The sequence below is a fragment of the Podarcis muralis genome, chromosome 17, assembly GCF_964188315.1.
Source record: "Podarcis muralis chromosome 17, rPodMur119.hap1.1, whole genome shotgun sequence".
Taxonomy (NCBI): domain Eukaryota; kingdom Metazoa; phylum Chordata; class Lepidosauria; order Squamata; family Lacertidae; genus Podarcis; species Podarcis muralis.
In genome coordinates this window covers 23137932-23161183 of record NC_135671.1, presented here as the reverse complement: position 1 = coordinate 23161183, position 23252 = coordinate 23137932, and the positions used below count along the sequence as shown (strand labels likewise).

The window sequence follows — 23252 nt, the reverse complement described above, 5'->3', positions numbered from 1 at the left end:
AGAAGGTGATCTCAGGGTCTGAGTAGGTTCATATGGAAAGAGGCGGTCCTTGAGGTATTGAGTTCCTGAGCCGTTTAAGGCTTGATAGGTCAAAACCAGCACTTTGAATTGGGCCTGGAAACTAATTGGGAGCCAATGCAGTTGGACCAAGATCGGTATAATATGCTCAAACTGTCTGATTCAGCCAGGCCAGCAGTGGGGAATTCTGTGGCTCCCCCCCTGATGTTATTGGGCTACAACCCCCATCACCCCATGACCATTGACCACATCATCTGGGGTTGATGGAAGTTGGAGTCCAACAACACCTGGAAGTCCATATGGTTTTGCCATCTCTGAGCCAGGCCACACACTCTTGGCAGCATGCTGAGAGGCCAGAATTTGGGACAAAACTCTTAAACCAAAACCACATACATTGAATTGAATTGAATTTTATTATTACGGTCCCAGACCAGTTCTGGCTCACTTACTATATCAGGAAAATCATAAAACACAACAGGAATACATTGAATTGCAATTGGGTATGACAGAGGCAATTCAGATATAGAGGCAGTTAAAAATATATATTAAATCTTGATCACTAAAATATATAACATTTTGGTAGTACAGCTTGTTCCCTAAGTTTTATGGCAGTCGCACAGAATTTGGCCACCCTTAGCGTGATCTCTGGATCCTTGTCCTCTACCAGGAGTTTTAGACATTGAAGTTCAGACCCAATTGGAAATTTTTGTATAACAGGAGTGATAAATACTGAGCGTATACAGTGGTGCCTCGCAAGACGAAATTAATCCGTTCTGCGAGTCTCTTCGTCTAGCAGTTTTTTCGTCTTGCGAAGCAACCCTATTAGCGGATTAGCGGATTAGCGCTATTAGCTGTTTAGCGGCTTAGCGGCTTAGCGGCTATTAAAGGCTTAGCGGCTTAGCGGCTAAAAGGCTATTAGCGGCTTAGCGGCTTAGAAAAAGGGGGGAAAGCGAAAAAAAATTGCAAGACTCGCAAGACGTTTTCGTCTTGCGAAGCAAGCCCATAGGGAAAATCGTCTTGCAAAGCAACTCAAAAACGGAAAACCCATTCGTCTAGCGGGTTTTCCATCTTGCGAGGCATTCGTCTTGCGGGGCACCACTGTATCCCCGTAGAAATGGTGGCGTAACAAGACATATGAGAGACAGTTTCTACCTCCATCAAGCCGCAGGGGAAACTACATACATACCTAGAGCAGTCGTGTCCAGTCCAAGGAGACGGGCAATGGCACCGATCCGGCCGTACGCATTTCCCACCATTTAAGCATGGAGACTGGCAGACAGCTGTATTAGAAGACCACAGATCCACATTAGCATTTGTTCGCATCATGGGTGGCTAAACCATGGGCCTTCCAGATGTTGAAGGGCCACACTGGATGATGGGTGTTGTAGTCCCAACAACATCTGGGAGGGGGAGACGCAGGCTAGCCGTCCCAGTTTACATTGTGGCCTGTATACAGTGGTACCTCTGGTTACAGATGATTCAGGTTACAGACTCCGTTAACGCAGAAATAGTACCTCGGGTTAAGAACTTTGCTTCAGGATGAGAACAGAAATTGTGCTCTGGCGGCACAGCAGCAGCGGGAGGCCCCATTAGCTAAAGTGGTGCTTCAGGTTAAGAACAGTTTCAGGTTAAGAACGGACCTCCGGAACAAATTAAGTACTTAACCCGAGGTACCATTGTAACTGCTTACACATAACCGTTTCCAACTGAGCAAGTTTTCAGCCAGTTTAACCGCATGGCTTGCCATGATAATGCAAGCAGATGTGTCTTTTAAAAATAATAATAAACAAATGGAAGGATTCTGTACATCAGTTTTGAAAACTCCAGTGGTTTTTGTTCTGTTCGTGTGGACGCAAAACAAATTGAGGTCTAGGGAGAAACTTTCAGTGGCTAGTGGAAGTGGCCTGTTTGCACTTCATAGCTCTGCCTCTTTATTCCTATGCCTTCCTTCCCATATGTACAATTTCCTCCATTGCCATAAACCTCAGCCTTCCTCTGCACTGCTTCGCTTTTTCACATGCATTGGCTTTTTCTTCTTTTGGCTGCCGATAAAAAGAGAAGGAATCGCCCACCCGCTGTTCCCCCAAACCCTTTCTTCAGAAAAGGAAGGAAGGAATCACGACAAACTTCAGGGAGGTTTCTATCAAGATTTTCATCCGATTTTCGTTCCTTCAGAACAGAAAATATTTATACATACGCTTACAACTGAGGATGAATTTGTACATGCAAAATAGGGCTTTTTTCTCTATGGCGCAAACTTTTTGTCACGGGTGCAGATTAAAGGGAGGGATGTGGGTGGCACTGTGGTCTAAACCACAGAGCCTAGGGCTTGCCGATCAGAAGGTCGACGGTTCGAATCCCCGTGATGGGGTGAGCTCCCGTTGCTCAGTCCCTGCTCCTGCCAACCTAGCAGTTCGAAAGCACATCAGAGTGCAAGTAGATAAATTGGCGGGAAGGTAAATGGTGTTTCCGTGCACTGCTCTGGTTCACCAGAAGCGGCTTAGTCATGCTGGCCACATGACCCGGAAGCTGTACGCTGGCTCCCTCGGCCAGTAAAGCGAGATGAGTGCCGCAACCCCAGAGTCGTCCGCAACTCGACCTAACGGTCAGGGGTTCCTTTACCTTTTTATGTGCCTGTTTCCATTGACAGACATGAAGGGATCAGGACAGCAAAAGTCAGTTGTTTTTTGTTTCCAGAAACATACATTTTAAACTGCATCTTAACCTGCATGCGCAGAATCCATTTCGGTTCTTATAACCCAGAAAATAGGGAATGGAAAGAAAAACCAAAGAAAGAGAGAAAGGTACAGAAAACAAATAGTTGAAAAATGCAATGATTTGATAAGGACTTCTCTGTTTATTGGTAACTGGACATGGATGTAAAGTGGGGAAAGGGGCAGAATCTCTGTGGAAGCTGTTATACTAAAAGGAACAGCCTGTAGCTGAACTATAAGGGACAAATAATTAAGGAAATAATCTCACTCAGTAGGAATAGTGCCCAAATAGCCATGTGATAGCTATAGTGGTTTCACTGCACTAGCTATTTAAATACCCAGAAAATGGGCAGAGAGACAAAACCCTAGCATTTCCTGTTAAATCTGAGACACAAAGACTAAGTTTGATAAGAACAAATAACTGAGAGTGCTATCCTATGGCTGTTTACTTAGAAGTCCAACTGTTTTCCCTCAGGGCTTACACCTCATGGGAATGCAGCCCAAGACAAACTGGAAGTCCTATTTACGGAGTTTAATTTTAAAAAAAACATTGGCGCAATCCTCTCAAGACAATCCATAATGGATGCCTCGAATATTACAGGTTTGGAAACGGAAGGCAAATACATTCAACTGCGACCTTCGTGAGCTTGCCACACATTTACATTTTAAAAGTATGCTTTCAAGTGTGCACCTAAACCGGGGGGGGGGGGGGGGAGTCCAAAGGGTGGCTCTCAAGGCATTTTAGGCAGCCCTCAGGGACATTTGATGCCCCCACCAGCCCTCACACTGCCTTCCCAAAGCCATGTAAGCGAGGTGCTTCGTTTGGGGAGGGAGGTGCGAAGGCTCTGATAGGACACTCACATCCTCCTGCCTCCTTCCCAAAGCCTAGTTAGTGATTTCCCAGTTTTGGGAAGGAGCTAGGAGGGCCACAGGGCCCTCACATCTCCTTCCTAGAGTTCCCAGTGCCTCACTTAGCCAGCTTTGGGTAGAAAGCAGCACGAGGGCTCTGAGGGGTGCGGGCTTCAAATTCCACCCCCCCCACAAGGCAGTGTGTGCCCCTCCCTGGGTTCTGTGTCAAAGTACTCTTGCAGCCCACTTGGTATGAAAAGTTGGACCACACTGACCTGAGGTAAAAGGTTAAGGTAAAGGTAAAGGACCCCTGGACGGTTAAGTCCAGTCAAAGGTGACTAGAACAAAGGTGACATCCAATCAGATGTCAAAGAGATAAACAACTACCTGACATTTAGAAGACATCTGAAGGCAGCCCTGTTCAGGGAAGTTTTTAATGTGTGACATTTTGATGCATTTTTAATCTTTGTTGGAAGCCGCCAAGATTGGCTGGGGAGGCCCAGTCAGATGGGCGGGATACAAATAAAAAAATAAATTATTATTATTATTATTATTATTATTATTATTATTATTATTATTGGGTTGAGGCACTCATCTCTCTTCAGGCTGAGGGAGCCGGCGTTCGTCCGCAGACAGCTTTTCCAGGTCATGTGGCCAGCATGGCTAAACCACTTCTGGCGCAATGGGACTGTTAGTATTTCATGCCTCCGATGGTGCAGATGTGATTTACCCCAATCTCATCTGCAGCAACGTAGGTGTGAAATACTAACATCCTGTCTGGAAGCCAGAGCGCACAGAAATGCTATTTACCTTCCCGCCACAGCGGTACCTATTTATCTATTTGCACTGGCGTGCTTTCGAACTGCTAGGTTGGCAGGAGCTGGGGCAGAGCAACAGGAGCTCACCCCGTCGCAGGGATTCGAACCACCGACCTTCTGATCGGCAAGCCCAAGAGGCTCAGTGGTTGAGACCATAGCTCCACCCGCTTTTTTTTTTTAACTGTGACTTGGTATACCAACTGGGAAACATTGTGTGTAGATTTTATAGCTAAATGGTCTTTGTGAACGTTAACACTGCTACGAGTGTTTGTGGAAACATCCTTGCTGGAAAACTTTCATTGCAAGACCAGTTAAGAAAAACGCTTATTTACAACGTAATGTAATGTGTTTAATTAAGCTTATGTGTCGGTCTATCCAAGGGTTAGATTCTAAGGAAGCATAGCATGTATTCTAAGCCTCGGTAATTAGCATGTATGTCAAAGCTAATTAGCTGAGGCACATTTCCTGGGTTGGTGTTTTGGACTTGGCAAGCCTAGCCAAATCAACAAGTGTCGATGAAACTTCTTTTGAGATGTCTGTGCCTGGGGTGGGGAGATGAACCACCAGGAGTTCAAAGCATTCAAGGAAAAAGGTGTTGGTGTGTAAATAATTGGAGCCCCACCCCCTGTAGATAATGAGGGCTTAGTTTAGGTAGGGAGTGATGTAACCAGGAAGCAGAGAAGGTGAGCTGGGATGTGCTTTCAGAGCAAGGAAGACTGCAGAGGAAGGATGCTGATGCTGATGCTGCAATCATGGAATAAGCTGGTGACTTTTGGGGTGCTGCAGCCGTGAGCCCCTTCATCGAAAGCTTCAGGTTGCATATGTGTGCAAATAAACCATATATCATAAAGACACCACAGACTCCTCGGTGCCTGGAACCCCTGAGGTCTCAGTAGACTGGGGTGGCATGCAACGATAAGATTACGACATTGTCCCTCAAAGCTTCCCAGGAACAATTACAGATGATGCTGTTAGATAGCGGGAGGCACAAAGCAAAACAGGTTTACCCTGATGGCAACGGGATCCGGTCCACCCTGCTTGGCAGTCACACTGGTAAGGAGCCACGCAGCGACCTCCATTCAGACAATGCAGGATGCAGATTGCTAAAGAGAAGATGGGAAGGGTGGGGTGGGGAGTACCAGAGAAAATATTAGGACCATCAATATTAGGACCAGAAAAACCACTTCCATAAAGTGGGATGACTGAACTAAAATGCCCAAGCTTATTTAAACATACCGTATTTTTCACTCCATAAGACACACATTTTCCCTCCTAAAAAGTAAGGGGAAATGTGTGTGCATCTTATGGAGCGAATGCAGGGGGGAGGCAGGCAGGAAAAGCCCCCAAGAGCCGCACACAAGCTCTGTGCGGCTCTTGCGGGCTTTTTCCCAGGAGGGAGAAGGGTCTGACACGGCCAGTCAGTCCCTTCTCCCTCCTTGTAGAAAAGCCCGCAGGAGCCACGGGCTCCTTAAAGGGTGCGCGGCTCCTGTGGGCCTTTGCGGGAGGTGGGGGTATTGCCATAGCTGTGTGCAGCCCCTCCGGCCGGGAGAGACTGCGCGTGGCTATGGCTTCTTTAGCCGTGCGCAGCCTCTCCCGGCTGGAGAGGTTGCCCGCGGCTAAAGAGGAAGCCAAGACAGCGAGCGCGATGGATCCCGCTCGCTGTCTTGGCTTCTTTGCTCTTTGGGGCGGGGGTGGATTTTTTCTTTTCTTGATTTACCCCTCTAAAAACTAGGTGCGCCTTATGGTCTGAAAAAGATTTCCCCCCTTGATTTCCCCCTCTAAAAACTAGGTGCGCCTTATGGAGCGAAAAATACGGTAATTATCTAGGGAATAAGGGTTCATCAATAAAGACCTGGTTATGTTTAGAATGATACTACATAGGGAAATGTTCCCTGATACCAAGATGAGGGATTCTATGGAATGCAGATAGAGAGAACTGATAAGAATAATGATCTGTTGTGCCCTTGACGGAAGCGTACAATAGAAAAGCTTTCTTGTGTTTTGGCTCATCCCCCCTTTTTTTCTTCCTTCTCCTTCTCCTTTCCTCTTTCTTTTTTCTTTCCCATAATGGCCTATGTTTTGAGGATGTATTTTAATTGATTGTCTGATTTTATGTTAATGTGTTATACATTTGATGTTAGCCGCTCTGAGCCCGGCTTTGGCTGGGGAGGGCGGGATATAAATAATTTATTATTATTATTATTATTATTATTATTATTATTATTATTATGTTCTATGCCATGTACTTTGATTTTTTTTCGTAGTTTTTTTTTTAGCCTTTTCCATTATTATTATCGAGGATTTTTCTTTTGTAATTTTGGTTGTTTATATTTATCTGTATTTGTTTAAAGCAAAATAAAAATAAAAATAAATTTTAAAAAATGCCCAAGTTTTTTAAAAATATGTTTTTGCAAACGTTTTCCCCTAGCTTACTCTGTTAAATCACATTGTCTTTATACAATTCCCAACTGCACTTTCAACAGCAACCTTTAACTCTTTTTTGAGTTAAGAGGCACATGAAATATCAGCGGCTGGCAGCATCCTCGACATTAGATCCTTTACAAACTGCGATGACATTAGATAAGGCATTCTTAAGCCTCCCTCTCAGCATGTTACTACCATTCCGAGCCAAAGGGGGGAAAAAGAAAAGAAAACATGAACTTTGATGGATCTAGACAGCTGTCCGTTCCTTTTCTTACAAAAGAGAGTTGAAAAGTGAATTGGCGGTGGCAGATCGCAATGACCAAGAGCACAAAAGCAGTCCCTAAGTGTTGGGAGTCTCGGTTTAGCATCGCTGTCGACACCAAGGTAAGCAAACGAGTGGCGACATGTCAAATGCAGGGCCAGAGCTGTGTGTCTGCTCCACCTCTGACTGATCTGTTCAAGCATAAAGGGGGGCAGGCAGACCTAGAATATTGCTTTAGAAACTACTATTAGAAAAGGTTGAGTTTTGTGATCGGCACAGCAAGTTGGAAGAAATTTCCCTGCTTTGCTTGGATTTCAAGCACCAAACAGCTTCTCAATATTTATAATTGCTTTGTAAATGTAAATATGTTACTTTAAACAGTGGGAATGGAGGCATATATATTTGTCTGTACAGGGGGAAAAGACACGTTGGCAGCAAACCTATAGAAATTAATGAACCTAAATTATGGAGGATTTCGGTGACTTGCGTTTGCAAATGTTCTATTAGTGCAAGCGTTACCTCTGGCTTGTTGGAAAGATCACCTCTCTTCCTCCCATCCCTTGCACTGTTCCAGGTCTTCTCTTGACTCCCGTAGACCATTGTGGTGGTATGGGGGAGAGAGGCAAGTTGGGGGGGGTGTTCAGGGCCGGATTTAGGTTTGATGAGGCCCTCAGCTACTGAAGGTAATGGGGCCCTTTATATGTCCAGCTGTCCTTTGTCAACTACAAATTGTCACTGTTTTTTTGTGTTGAATATATGCTATATGGTAATTTATGGACCTAATAGGTATCTATAAAGCCATTTGCACATGTTGCCCTGCAACCAGTCCATGCAGAATGTAGGCATCCTATATATAGAAATGAGCAAACCAGTGATACTTTAGGGAGCAGGCTAGCAGGCGGGGCCCATGACTTACATCATAGGAGCCTACACAACACAAAACACTGCTGCTGTATGTAGGTTTTATTTTATTTGTTTTTTATCTTATATTTTGGAACTGTACATCCACAGGTTTTTTTTTCCTTCAAATTTTTTTGGGCCCCCACCCCCAAGAGAGTGGGGCCCTAAGCTATAGCTTGTTTAGCTTATACGTAAATCAGGCACTGGGGGCATTGCACTAGTGGAAATCCTTATGTGGGCTTCTGCTAACAGAACCAGCTGGTCATGGTCATTAATTTCAGAGGATCTTCTCTGAGCAAAAGGTAGCACAATACCACCCATTGCATTTCCTGTACAATGTAGGATGAACCCTTTTAAAAGAAAGGGCCCTGACAAGACGGTGTCATTTCCATTTGCTTTGGCAGCTGGAGCACCGAATGCACCTGACCTGGTTCTCTTTCAACTGTCTGCTTAGCTTTTGCTCTCTGAAGTGCAAATTCAGGCTCAGAGTCGTTTAGACGCTCTTTATCTTTTCTGTATGATCCGTTCACCTGGTTACAAAAAATGCTAGCAAACGAAGATGATGTACACTGGATGCTCCTTGTAATATTTACGCCACTGCTCTGCAATTCTCAAACGATATGAACTTGGCGGGTGCGGAGTGGGAAGAACTTTTGTGACTACATTTTATTACATTTGCTACTATTACAGCTCAGTCCAGTGCAATATCTACTTAGGCGTACATCCCACTGGGTTCAAAGGGGGGTTATTTCCAAGCTAAGCATGTTGATAGAGATTGGTTATTTCTAGGGTTTTGCTGCAGATAGATGACCATCACTGAGGGATGCCTGATTGGCATGAACCAATAGTGATACAGGATAGTGAGGAGATGGGAGTCCAAACTTTTCTGTGGAAGATTTAACTTTTCACTATTTCTGGACCGATTCCGACAAGCACCGAAAACGCCAGTAACGTGGACGGAAATTTGGGATGCATGCAGTCGTATGATTATCATCTTCCAAAGCAACTACTCTATTCTGAACTTTAAAATGGAAAGCGTAACGCTGGTGGTCAACAAAAGAGGTTTAAAGACTCTCTCAAGGCAAATCTAAAAAATGTAGTATAGACACAAACAATTGGGAAACACTGGCCTGCGAGCGCTCCAGTTGGAGAACAGCCTTTACCAAAGGTGTTGTGGACTTTGAAGACACTTGAACTCAGGACACAAGGGAGAAACGTGCTAAGAGGAAGGCACGATTGGCGAACCCTCACTGTGATCAACTCCCACCTGGAAACCAATGTCCCCACTGTGGAAGGACGTATGGATCCAGAATTGGCCTCCACAGTCACTTAAGGACTCATTGTTAAAACCGTGTTTATGGAATACAATCTTACTTGGCTACGAGTGATCGCCAAAGAAAGAAGAAGACGAGCTTGGAAGTAAAACAGAACCCGTTCCGGAAGTCCATTCGACTTCCAAAACGTTTGAAAACCAAACCGTGGCTTCTGATTGGCTGCAGGAAAATTCTGAAACCAATCGGAAGCCACGGAAGTCCCGTTGGATGTTTGGCTTCCAAAAATAGTTCCCAAACTGGAACAGTCACTTCCAGGTTTGCAACGTTTGGGAGCCAAAACGTTCGGGAACTAAGCTGTTTGACTTCCAAGGTACGACTGTAATTTCAGGTGCTTAAGGTGGGTAGCACACACAGATTTTTTTTAAAAAAAATAATAAAGGTACGTACGCTCTTCACAGAGACGCCCCATCCATCCATCTGGGCAAGAACACACATTTGGTCTCTCACAGACGCCGCCATTCTGACACGGGAACCGGCAAATAGCTAGAAAGGGGAGCGGCATCAGGTTAGAGAATGTGGGACAGTGAAAGCAGAGGATGCTCTACAGAACAGGACACATTCCAAACATTCTTGGCATTAGGTGGTTTCTAGGCAAAGTAGGTTTCCTCGCTTGTAAGGATTATCTGGTACAGCATAGCACCTTAATTAGTAGCCAGGAAGTCTTCAGCCACTGAATTCATTTTGTCAGGTTACCCTGTCAGCCTAATAATAATAATAATAATAATAATAATAATAATAATAATAAATTATTTGTACCCCGCCCATCTGGCTGGGTTTCCCCAGCCACTCTGGGCGGCTTCCATAGAAACCAAAGATACAGTAAAATATCACAGATTAAAAACTTCCCTGAACAGGGCTGCCTTCAGATGTTTTCTAAATGTCAGGTAGTTGTTTATCTCTTTGACATCTGGTGGGAGGGCGTTCCACAGGGCGGGTGCCACTCCCGAGAAGGCCCTCTGCCTGGTTCCCTGTAGCTTTGCTTCTCGCAATGAGGGAACCGCCAGAAGGCCCTCGGCGCTGGACCTCAGTGTCAGGGCAGAACGATGGGGGTGGAGACGCTCCTTCAGGTATACTGGGCCGAGGCCGTTTAGGGCTTTAAAGGTCCACACCAGCACTTTGAATTGTGCTCGGAAACGTACTGGGAGCCAATGTAGGTCTTTCAAGACCGGTGTTATGTGGTCTCGGCGGCCGCCCCCAGTCACCTGAGCCCCCACCTGCAACACGGGAATAATATTTTATTTATTTCCTACGGCCAGACCTCGTCTTTCCTGCAAGGAGCTCAAGGTGGCACAGTTTCGTTTTCCTTTCCCCATTTCATCAACCTGACAATCCTGTAAGGTAGGTTTGCCAGAGAGAAGGTGACTGTCCCAGGTCAGCCAGCGAGTTCCGTGGCTGAGTGGTTGATTTATACTTTGGTCTCCTATGTGGAATGTAATCCATTGGTGCAGTCAAATACAACATTCCTTATTTTCCTAGAGTGGGCACAGGCAGGGGGACATCCAGTCAGTGTAACTTCCTGTTCCACTGGTCTAGAGCATCCTCCCCCTGCATATGACCTGGGAGATGCGCTGACTCCATAAAAGAGCCAAGTCACACAGCCATTTTCTCAGTCTTGTCTTCTCTCGCTTGCTAGCTGCTCCTTTGCTGCCATGCTGCTCTCCTGCAGCCATTTTGATCCCTTAATGTAATTTTGCTGTCTGCTGGCTCTCAGCTAGCAGCACATGAGCATAATCTCCATGCGAGATGAACTGACAGATTGTTATGTAACTACTAAGCAAAGCCTGCCTTTCAGGGATCAAATCTTGAACTGATATGCGAGTAAACTTCTTGTTACTCTTATGTCTTTATTTTTTTAAGAGGGATAAAAGGGGACACCGGGAATAATCCATCTGGGCACGCCAGATCGGATTGCTTAACTAAAGAGATTCAAATGAATCTGCAAACTAGCTTCCTGCGATATTGAGGGGAATCTGTTCTGCTACAGCACCCACTGGCGTGAGTGAAGGAAGGATAATACTTATTCAATATATCCTTTCCTACTATCCTTAACATTCCCACATCCTAGGCCTTAGTCCAACACTCTACCCCGCTGTCACCAACAGGTGCATTCCAGATGTTGCAGAACTACAACTCTTGTCATCCCTGGACTTAAGCCATGCTGGGAGCCTAAAAGCACCACATTGACTTCTTCACTGGAGGTAATACAGTGGTACCTCAGGTTAAGTATTTAATTTGTTCCGGAGGTTTGTTCTTAACCTGAAACCGTTCTTAACCTGAAGCACCACTTTAGCTAATGGGGCCTCCTGCTGCTGCCACGCCGCCGGAGCCCGGTTTCTGTTCTTATCGTGAAGCAAAGTTCTTAACCCGAGGTACTATTTCTGGGTTAGCGGAGTGTGTAACCTGAAGCATATGTAACCTGAAGCGTATGTAACCTGAGGTACCACTGTATTGGCTTATTTTTACAGAGTTTCTGTAAATTCAATTCAGGATTATTGAAATAATGTAGAAGAAATATTTGGTGCAGTTAGGAAAAAGTAGGTCTTGCATTTGCTGAAGCATGCGATAAATATTTATACAGAAGAACATGCATATGCACTGCTGCCCTCTAGTGGATTCAATGTTTGACCTACTTCAATCTTTTTCAGTAGGTTAATAATAAAATAAAATAAAATAATAAAATAAAATGCTTTGGACCTGGGACCCACACAGCCAGGTGAACCTCTGTCATCTGGCTCCAGTTTCAATTTACTGGTCCACATCCACCCAATTACTGGCTTCAGGAACTTCCTCCCTTGATTACTGGTGGAACAGAGCTGGGCGTCAACAGCATATTGGCGGCACTTCGCTCCAAATCACAATGGCTGCTCCTGCAGTGACTTCGTACACAGGGACACCCTCCTCTGAGTTCTCTCCCAACCTAGACCAACGGACTAGGGTGACCAAGGGAGTTTGGGTCCCAAACCAGAAGCTGGACAGTTACTATGGGACTAGATGACTGATTCTTTCCAAGCACACTTGAAGCTGTTCTGCCAAGACCTTCCCAAACACCTTACCAAAGAAGGAGATATTAGCAACTGGTAATTGACAGATATTTCTGGGTCCAGAGATCTCCTCTTGAGGGGATGAACCACTGCCTCTTTTAAAGCTTATGGCACCATCACCCCTTTCGCGTCAAGGCCTGAAATCACCCCCTAGACCCACGCAGTCAACGGACTCTTCAGCTTGCTTTTATTAGCCAAGAAGGACAAGAGTGGGGAATACATGTAGGGGCTGGACCGCATCCACCATCTCCTCCCTGTCATCAGATTGCAGCAATTAAAACTGATCTGATATTGGGCCACATGGTGGTCTGAGTAAAGGTAAAGGGACCCCTGACCATTAGGGCCAGTCGCGAACGACTCTGGGGTTGCAGCGCTCATCTGGCTTTACTGGCCGAGGGAGCCGGCGTACAGCTTCCGGGTCATGTGGCCAGCATGACTAAGCCGCTTCTGGCGAACCAGAGCAGTGCACGGAAATGCCTTTTACTTTCCCGCCAGAGCAGTACCTATTTATCTACCTGCACTTTGAAGTGCTTTCGAACTGCTAGATGGGCAGGAGCAGGGACCCAGCAAGAGGAGCTCACCCCGTTGTGGGGATTCGAACCGCGACCTTTTGATTGGCAAGTCCCTCTTATCAAACCCGTGTGAAGCACAGCGTCTAATGTGGAACGAATTTGAGCACTGTGTCACACTCACAATACCCAGGAAACCTGTTGCAGGGGGGTTACAGCATTTTGTCTCTTCACGGTACTTAAATAATAATACAGACCTACTAAGTATGGTGAATACTATGATTTTTGTTGTGAGTAATATATTCTACACTTTCTTGAGGGGGGTCTACAACTGGGAGTGAGCTGCTGAGTACTGTATTGGTTTTTCCCTTAAGGTTACTCCGAGTCACACTAAGTCTTACTGTCATGAATCCACTGGACAACTCCAGAGTTGCCAGAAACTCAGGGACGCAGGTGGCGCTGTGGGTAAAACCTCAGTGCCTAGGACTTGCCGATCGCATGGTCGGCGGTTCAAATCCCCACGGTGGGGTGCGCTCCCGTCGTTTGGTCCCAGCGCCTGCCAACCTAGCAGTTCGAAAGCACCTCCGGGTGCAAGTAGATAAATAGGGACCGCTTACCAGCGGGAAGGTAAACGGCGTTTCTGTGTGCGGCTCTGGCTTGCCAGAGTAGCTTCGTCATGCTGGCCACGTGACCCGGAAGTGTCTGCAGACAGCGCTGGCTCCCGGCCTATAGAGTGAGATGAGCGCACAACCCTAGAGTCTGGCAAGACTGGCCCGTATGGGCAGGGGTACCTTTACCTTTAATCTGCTCAGAAACGGTCCCAGCTTAAAGTACTCACACTGCATTTTTATTTGTAAGACTCGTGTTAATTAATATGTCATTAATTGGGTTAGAATGTATTGATTTTGCAGACCTGGGGCATTTCTTAGTACTATTTATTGGTGCTAAAGCCCTACAGGGTTCACGTGAGTCATTGATGCTGACTGCTTTCATGCGGCTTCTGATGTAGGCCCTTCAAAGGCTTAGGTGCTGGAGGTCTTTTTGCAATGCAAATAGTCTGCATTATTTATAATACACTTCTTCCTTTCTCTCTTTTTAAAAAAGCTCTCTGGGACATGAATCAGGAGAACACAGGACCCTTTCTGCCTTTGGTCCTTTTTTTCTATTACTCATTTTTTGGGCAGAAAGGCGAGGATGAATAATGCACGATATTTAATAGATTAAAGAGTTGCATACAATAAAAGCCGGTTGTTATTTCTTTTTGTAGATGCTCAATGTTTGCTGGGGACGGCTAATCCCACATCCTCTCAAATTGCTGCATGCAGCTGGATTGGGGCAATGTGCAGGTCAGCATAAGACTGTCATAGGCAGGCACAAAATTTACACCAGTGCCATCCTTGCTTGTCCTTGCTGTAAAAAAGGTAAAGGTAAAGGACCCTTGGATGGTTACGTCCAGCCAAAGACGACTATGGGGTGCGGCGCTCATCTCACTTTCAGGCCGAGGGAGGCGGCGTTTGTCCACAGACAGCTTTCTGGGTCATGTGGCCAGCAGGACTAAACCGCTTCTGGCACAACGGACCACTGTGACAGGAACCAGAGCGCACAGAAACTCCGTTTACTTTCCCGCCACAGTGGTACCTATTTATCTACTTGCACCGGCATGCTTTCAAACTGCTAGGTTGGCAGGAGCTGGGACAAAGCAACAGGAACTCGCCCCGTCGCAGGGATTCAAACTGCCAAACTTCTGATCAGCAAGTCCAAGAGGCTTAGTGGTTTAGACCATGGCGCCACCCGCATCCAATAATACCCATGCACTCACTAGCCAAGCTGATGGTTGGCATGGGATGGTTGGGGTTGGGGTTGGGGTGGGAGGGAAGGAAACAGAATTCTGGAAGTTCACCCCACACCCCCAATGTTTGAGAAACACTGAGCTGAAATGCAATGGTGATTTCTTGAACTGTCCTGACCAAACTAGGATAGTTTTATGGGAAATGTGAAACAGATACTTCTTCATTCCACCTCCCTTGCAACGTCCAGTGGAAGACAAGTGGTAACATCACAGCACCAGGCTGTGTGTTATTTGCCAACACCCTGCCAGCCAATTCTGCAAGGCAGGGCAGAGCAAACCTTAAGAACGATGATGTCGGATAGCGTGTTGCTTTGTGTTTAACCTAGATATCAGTTGGAGGTTGGGTGACGGCAGCTCCACACCTCCCAGTTTGAGTAGCCCCGCAGCTAAACTGAGGGAGGATTTTATTCTATTATTGCTACCTTTATCATTATTACCTCAAGGTGGCATTTATGTTCCTCCACCTCCCCATTTTAATTATTATGTTCATTATTGTTCATTGCGTTTTCTCACAGAGTGACCCAAAGCAACCTACATCAAAAGCAATTGAGGACAACCAAGTAAGAACCTAAAAGCAGTAGTAATGGCAATAGGAAAATAAAAGATTAAAAAAAGATGTGTGTGTTGCTGTTTTTAAAAAACCTTTAAATTTAGAAGCTTGTTTCCTGAAAGATGTTGTCTCTAAATTCAGCACAGCAAAACCATGACTATATTAGAAGCAGCATCTCCACCCTCATAGTTCAACCCGGACGCTGAGGTCCATCTCCAAGGGCCTTCTGGTGGTTCCCTCACTGCGAGAATTGAGGTTACAGGGAACCAGGCAGAGGGCCTTCTTGGTAGTGGTGCCTGACCTGTGGAATGCCCTCCCATCAGACGTCAAGGAAATAAACAACTATCTGATTTTTAGAAGATGTCTGAAGGTAGCCCTGTTTAGGGAAGATTTTAATGTTTGATGTGGCTGGAGAAACCCAGCCAGATGGGTGGGGTATAAATAATAAAATTAATATTATTATACAGTGCTTCTTTAATGGTAAACACTGGGGAAACCTCTGGGAAATTCTTTTTAGAGGGCACCTATCATACAATTGGGACGCGGGTGGCACTGTGGGTAAAAGCCTCAGCGCCTAGGGCTTGCCGATCGAAAGGTCGGTGCTCTCCCGTTGTTCGGTCCCAGCGCCTGCCAACCTAGCAGTTCGAAAGCACTCCCGGGTGCAAGTAGATAAATAGGGACCGCTTACTAGCGGGAAGGTAAACGGTGTTTCCGTGTGCGGCTCTGGCTCGCCAGAGCAGCTTCGTCACGCTGGCCACATGACCCGGAAGTGTCTCCGGACAGTGCTGGCCCCCGGCCTCTTGAGTGAGATGGGCGCACAACCCTAGAGTCTGTCAAGACTGGCCCGTACAGGCAGGGGTACCTTTACCTATCATACAATTGCTAGAAAATGTGTCATGATGGGCCTCTGGCACAGCTGTTATGGCGAAGGCCTGTTTACCTCTGCAAGCTGGTGGCGTTGTCCAGGTTGCGTTCTCTAAACAAACGCTTCGTAGGGAGCCTTCCAGCATGTACCCGCTGTAGCACGAGTATGTCACCACATCTCCGTACTGATGAAACGTTCCCCGAACCAAAGCATTTGCTACGTGAGCCGGTGGTCCACAAGATATCTCTAAACAGACACAATAACGAAACTGTGATTTAAATGGTAAAGCACGTCACGACTTGACTCTGAAAAGACTATTCAGGGAGCTTGGGGTGGGGTGGAAATTAGTCTGAATATTACATTTGACTTCAGCATTTATGGATACGCAAGGATGCCTGACTTCCAGGTACATGGTTGTTTGCATATGGATTTGGTTGGCAGGCTGCGGCTCCTTATATCTTCCCATATGGCCCTCCCAGCTGCTGGCCAAATCTGAAAGGTGGGTGGGGCTGTCCACTTGTCAATCAGCTGGCGTAAGGACACATGGCACTTTGAAGCCCCAACAGCCAAGGAGATCATTGGGGCTTCAAAGCACTGGCTCCTCCCTCCATTTGCATTCTCTGGGGGTGGGGTCAAGTGGGGGCCCCCAGGCACAGCACAGAGCTGTGAGGGGGTGCTTACATGGTGGTGCCTTTTTGTACCCCTTCAAAATCTTGCGCCTGGGGCCATGGCCCCCCTGACCCCCACACTACGCCCTTGTCTCCCCATTACATTTACATAATACCCAAAATGTGAATCTCAGCCTTCGCAGGCAGAAGACTAGGCATGATTTCAAGGCATGTCCAACTCTCTCAGACTGACACTGATTGATATGACAATCAGCACTTTTACCCGAATGTGAATTAATGCAGACCGGCCTATAAAATCTCTTTGTCGACTTGGTTTTGTGTTCTAGCTTCACTGGAGAGAGGAGCTTAATGCTGAAAGCTATTCTCAATAAAAATGAAAGTCGCTTTTCATTATTATTATATTACTTACTTTCACATTTAGCTCTAGTCGGAGTCCATGCCTCATCAGAATTACAGGTTATGACAGATGGCCCTCGAAGCTGATAGCCCTCTCGGCATTTGATAAATACCTTTTGCCCGACATAAAAAGTTGTCTCCGATAGGAGGGCATTTTCTGGGATTATGAATGGCACAGGGCACGGATTTGCTGTTAACCGTAGGAAGAGGGGGGAAATGCAGATAGTAAACAAACCTGACATATCCTTACTTAGTTAAATTATGCTACCACTGAAAAATAGGATTATTTATACAGTATTTAGTCCACAACAAAAGCTGTAACCTGTTCATTTAGGCATTCTGTCCTTTATTTTAAGTGTATGTGTAACAGTGTGGTACTTATCCATACATGTACCAACAAGAAATGGATCTCGCCCTCTCTGCCAATGGTGGCATGGAAGTCACCAAACAGATATAGCAATGAAAGCAATAAAAGTGAAAACTGTAGGAGTCAAATTTAACATGTCTGGTTACTCTGCCGCCATCCTCACAGTCTGGAAGTCACATTTTCCTGGTGCGTGATCAGATCTATTTAAAAACACCCTAGTTGTGATTGTAATTTGTTTTAAACTGTTTTCAATGTTGTATTTTGCGTTGTTGTGAACAGCCCCTGGGACACTGCGGCGAAGCGTGGGTAATAAATATCACCCTTATGGATCTCTCGCAGTTATCATGTGTGGTTCGGACCACATGCCTGGCTGGCTCAAAACACCTTTGCTACGCTCTGAAGTCCAAGCTTTTCTAAGGAGAACGAAATGATGGTTGTGGAAAGGTTATGCCACAATGATCAGGAACATCAGAGCCATAAAATGCAGGGGATTAGATGTAGTTTAGACTACATGATACAGTGCCTAGCCTGAAAATCTGTACCTATATTCAAATATGTAGTCTTTAATGTGGTAAATTGAAGCTAAGGTAAAGGACCCCTGGACTGTTAAGTCCAGTCAAAGGCGACTATGGGGTTGCAGCGCTCATCTTGCTTCAGGCCGAGGGAGCCAGTGTTTGTCCGCAGACAGCTTTCTTGGTCATGTGGCCAGCAGGACTAAACCGCTTCTGGTGCAACGGGACACTGTGATGGAAACCAGAGTGCACAGAAACGCCGTTTACCTTCTCGTCACAGCGGTACCTATTTATCTACTTGCACTGGTGTGCTTTCGAACTGCTAAGTTGGCAGGAGCTGGGACAGAGCAACGGGAGCTCACACTGTCGTGGGGATTCAAACCACCGACCTGCTGATCAGCAAGCCCAAGAGGCTCAGTGGTTTAGACCACAGGGCCACCCGCATCCCTTTTAATGTGGCTGAATTCTTTAAAGAGAATGTAGAACATAGCTAGTTATTTATGGTGGGCAAACCTTGATAAACTTCACCGACGGCAAAAAGACATACTCCACATTAGAAATACTTTGTTTTTTTAAATCAGACTTCACAACTTTTGCATGATACAAAGCAAAGCTAGTTTCCATTATTGAGAAATGAACATACGTCTGCACTGAGGTATAGGATGGCTCCACGTTCCTGCTTCTGTGCACTCTGCAATGGGCTCCCCTTCTAAGCTGTACCCTCGGTTGCAATAATACGCAGCCCTGCTGCCAACTGTGTTGTTTTCATAGAGAGCATTCCCATTCTCAATGAATTCCGGATCTTCACATCTGGTTTCTAAACAACGGTAAGTGAATTAGGACAACTGTTTCGTTGCAGCGAATTGTTTTAACAAGAGAAGCACCAGAAGAGCAACGAGTGTCTATCAGGGCTCCCTAACACCCCTCTGAAGATGTGGATTTCTGTGAAGACAATCTGGACCTCTCACTCGTTTGGCATAAGAGGACGGTGTATAAGCAGATCTCCAGTGTTCCCATGAATAATAAAACTAGCAGGACACTCACAAATGCAAAACACAACCCAAAAATCACCTTTGCAGGACGGGAAGGGTTTGCTCCAGGTTCCATTGGCCAAGCAGGTGATGTTTTCGGGTCCAAGCAAGTGATATCCAAAATTGCATACAAAGGATATGTTGCTTCTGTAGTATGTTTTCTCTACGACTACAGGCAATGCATTTTCCACTCTTGGAGGTGGTTCACATCTTATGCCTGCAAGAGAAAAGAAGCCTGTGGTCAGTAAAGAAAGAGCTTAATCGTGAGCCAGGGCTTGAATGATATGGTAAGCAAAACCTTGGCTTGACTTAGCATGGTGTGGAAGCCCTCTCTGAGAGACCACGTGTTCTTACAGTCCCAGTAAGTCATAGTTCGTTTTTGTTATGTACTGAAGTTCTCACCCTGGGCCAGCAGGGGAATATTGTAGATAGTTCAGGTCCACATATGCAAATAAGGGATCGAAAGTGACGTTCAGTGATTGGATAGTTACAGAAAGTTGTTACAGTTACGTTGTACTGGAGCTCTATAAGCAGGTTGGCTGAACCCTTCAGTTTAGTTCTGTTATGGCCTGTGAATAAACAAGAGCTGTTTGAAGAATCGCTGTGTCGTCTGATATGTTCACACACAACTTAACAGTTTTACTGTGTTGTGCAAAACAGGTCATGGTCTAATGCCTAACAGCAGCAAACGATTCTGCAGGGAAAGTGGACACAGGGAGGTTTTCCTTCCTCTTTTACAATGCTAGAACATGGGGGACATTGGATAAAGCTGGGAAGATTCAAGACAGAAAGAAGGAAGCACTTTTCTACACATCACATGGAATTTACTCTCATGGGAGGCAGTGATGGCCAATGACTGATCCAGCATGGCTCATCTTATGTTCAGGTGATTCTGGGTTTTTTAAGAAAATGATTTTGGTTTCTGATATAGATTTTTTGGTACACGTGTGTTTTACCTACCGGTGGGTTTTGTTGTTTTTATCATTGTACATTGCTCTGGGCTCCCTTTTGGAAGAAGGGCAATTCATGGCTTCAATAAACAATAAATATAACACTAGGACAAATAAAACAATAAATTTGTCCAATAAAATTTTATTGGACAATAATAACAATGAGAAGTAAAATATACACTGTGACCAATGTAATAAACAGCAGGTGTAAATGAAAATAGACAGACAACAAGAATCGTATGTATAGAAGGATTTATTTGTTTACAGATATTTTATGGACAAATGTGGAGGAAGAGTAACAATATAAAAAATGCATAAGGAAAATTTAGAGACGATATAAAAAAGCCAGAAGAAGGAAGGAGGGAAGTCAGCTCCTAGGAGCAAATATAAATGTAAAATATAATGCAATATGTGTATGTACAGTATGTAATTAAAAAAAAAAGATTATCTTGGGGGGGGGGGAAGACTAATAAAGCAATACTGGGGGGGGGGGCTAAGACACCCATTCTTTCCTCTCCCTTGTTACATGACCACCAACATAGCTTTGCCTGTGGCACCTACAGGAAGGAGAAGGCTTTGTGTTTCTACTGAAATTTACCTAATGTGGTATAACTCTCACTTGGAGAACTTTTGTCAACTGACACTGATATTTACTTACTCACACACGTAGGGGCTGAGGGGCTCCACTTCTTGTTGACATGGCAAATCCTTCGAGCTGGCCCCTGTAGCTCAAATCCCTGATCGCAATTGTAGAGAACTTCATCTCCAAGCACAAAATCTTTGCCGATAATGGATCCATTATCTATTGGTTCAGGGGGCCCACAGGATATATCTGAATGAAAACACACAGGTGATCTTTTCAGTAAAGCGTGCACACATAGTACAATGGTACCTCAGAAGTTGAACGGAATCTCTTCCGGAAGTCTGTTCAACTTCCAAAACATTTGGAAACCAAGGCGCGGCTTCCAATTGGCCGCAGGAACCTGTGGAACCTGCGGAAGCCGCATCGGATGTTCGGGTTCCAAAGAACGTTTGCAAACTGGAACGCTCACTTCTAGGTTTGCAGAGTTCAGGAGCCAAAACTTTCGACTTGCAAGGTTTTTGGGATCCAAGGTATGACTGTACTTAGCTTTGTTTACTTTGCTGGTATGGATGAGTTTGCAGATGATTAATTACTAGGAAAATGTGTGTGTGTGTGGGGGGGAGCATCTCAGAATCTCTGCAAAGGACCCAAACAGTCTCCGCATTCAAAGTAATGGCCAGATGCATTTCAAATGAAATTTGAAAGGAACTGAGCAACACTGGCAAAAGCAGCACAACATATTCCAATATTGCACCTTGGGGTGTGGGGGTGGAGCCATGTTCAAATTAAGCTTGACATATAATACAATTAATGCATAGCTTACTTCTGCAGACTGGTGTTGCTCCACTCCAGAGTTTATCCGCTCCACAAATACGCTCTGCATCACCCTATCGGGTAAAAGAATAATTCAGAAAAGAGCACAAAACTTCCTATTCTCACAGGAAATCTGATATTGGACAGAGGAATCTTAGACCAGCAGATCTTTGGGCAAGGTGCACCAGCTAATTCTAGCAGATTCTCCTCCCCAACTGAAGCCCTGTATAACAAAGCCCACACAGTCCTGGAGGGGCCCAACCTCTGGAGCTGAGAGGAGGAGGAGGGAAAAGGATAAAATTGATTGCACAAGCTATCTCCTGCATGCACAGCTACCGGGTACAACCCAAGGAATAACGGAAGTAGAAAAGCATTATCGAAGAAATATGAAAGCATTCTCTCATAAGTCTGTGGGGGAGAGCTGGGTTGGCAACTTCCTATGGAAGCAAAGGGGGAAAGTGCTCAATACATTGCACATACTAGACTGTGGTTGGCTTAAGAAGAGAATGCTGTTAAGAAGAAAGCACCTGCAACTTCTTGGATGGGTTTCTCACATCCAGAGAGTTCCTGTTGGCAGTCTTCATCTTATGAAAAGGTTGTGTTTTCAGTTGGACAATGTGTACTATGACAACATGGGATGGGACTGTCACTGGATTCACTCTGTTCAGTTGTTACACCTTCTTCTTTTTTTTAGACCTCCCTTCCGCTTGCAAGGTCCTAGTGGTTGGCAACTTGGAATAAAATATTTGGGGGGATGGGGTCCAGGTAAACCCCATCCCACACAACCAATCAATGGGAACTGAAGAGGAGTGGTACCCCAGACAAAGCTCAATGAAGATTAAGCAATGGTCATGAAATGTCAAGTACGGGAGTTCCCCATCTCTTGGTAGATTTATAGTCTTTTTATTACAGCATTCTTTTACAAGCACAAACAGGCAGCCCTCCACAAGGATATGAGTTGCCTACTCTGACTTCTCCCCACTTCCGCAGCAGAAAGCGCTCCAATGGGAAGTTCCTCCCTCCTCCCAATGTCTTCTTTGTTCTCTGACACACTCGGACCTCCAAGTTCAGGGGGAGGGAGGGGGTTCTCCCCCACTCTTGATTGATGTATCGTCCAGCTGCTCCCTCCCTTCTGGTTGCTTAGCTACTATCTCATAGCTGGGTAGCTCCTCTCTCAACTGAGCAGCTTCTGCGTCTGCCTGTCTCCCTGCTTATGGAAATGCTGGAAGCAAACAGGGTGTGTGTGTGTGTGTGTGTGTGTGTGAGAGAGAGAGAGAGAGAGAGAGAGAGAGAGAGAGAGAGAATATTCCCCCTCCTTTTCTGTTAGGAGCTGCTTTTCCTGCGACTGCATTCCCCAGTCTTCTGATCCAGACTAGTCTCTGACACGGAATGCCAAGTGAGTATTGTGAGGTGGTGGAGGAAAAGGAAATGGAGTATCTGGGGAGGTTTTTTTGGCTGGCTAAAGTCATGAACGGGAACACTTTGCAAAGCCACATTTTGTTGCAGGTCCCACTTGCGTCATTAAAACTGATCTGATTTTTAAAAAGCGCTTTCTCTCGTTTTCCTTCCTGATACTATTGTGTTCATCTTTGGCCACTGAGTTCCACTGCGTTTTACCATTTTAATGTTATTGTGAAATATTTGGGAATTTGCTTACACAAGGGCAGCATACAAACATTTTAAATAATAAATAAACAACTACTCTCCCCTCCCAAGGTATTGTGTTATTACAGGGGTCAGCAAACTTTTTCAGCAGGGGGCCGGTCCACTGTCCCTCAGACCTTGTGGGGGGCCGGACTATATTTTTTTGGGGGGGGGAAATGAACGAACACAGACAA

General features: G+C 45.5%; 1 protein-coding gene across 1 annotated transcript in view; it reads right to left on the bottom strand.

Annotated features, from left to right (window-relative positions):
- SVEP1 (sushi, von Willebrand factor type A, EGF and pentraxin domain containing 1) overlaps positions 1-23252 on the bottom strand; it is a 129131-nt gene that overhangs the window by 1216 nt on the left and 104663 nt on the right. Inside the window, exons 41-49 of the mRNA XM_077921634.1 lie at positions 21425-21488; positions 20677-20850; positions 19109-19285; positions 18681-18854; positions 17172-17348; positions 16209-16379; positions 9707-9802; positions 5407-5502; positions 1205-1298 (exon numbers count right to left, since the gene is read on the bottom strand). Of these exons, the coding sequence (XP_077777760.1) occupies positions 1205-1298; positions 5407-5502; positions 9707-9802; positions 16209-16379; positions 17172-17348; positions 18681-18854; positions 19109-19285; positions 20677-20850; positions 21425-21488 (1223 nt within the window). The remainder of the gene's footprint in view (positions 1-1204; positions 1299-5406; positions 5503-9706; positions 9803-16208; positions 16380-17171; positions 17349-18680; positions 18855-19108; positions 19286-20676; positions 20851-21424; positions 21489-23252) is intronic.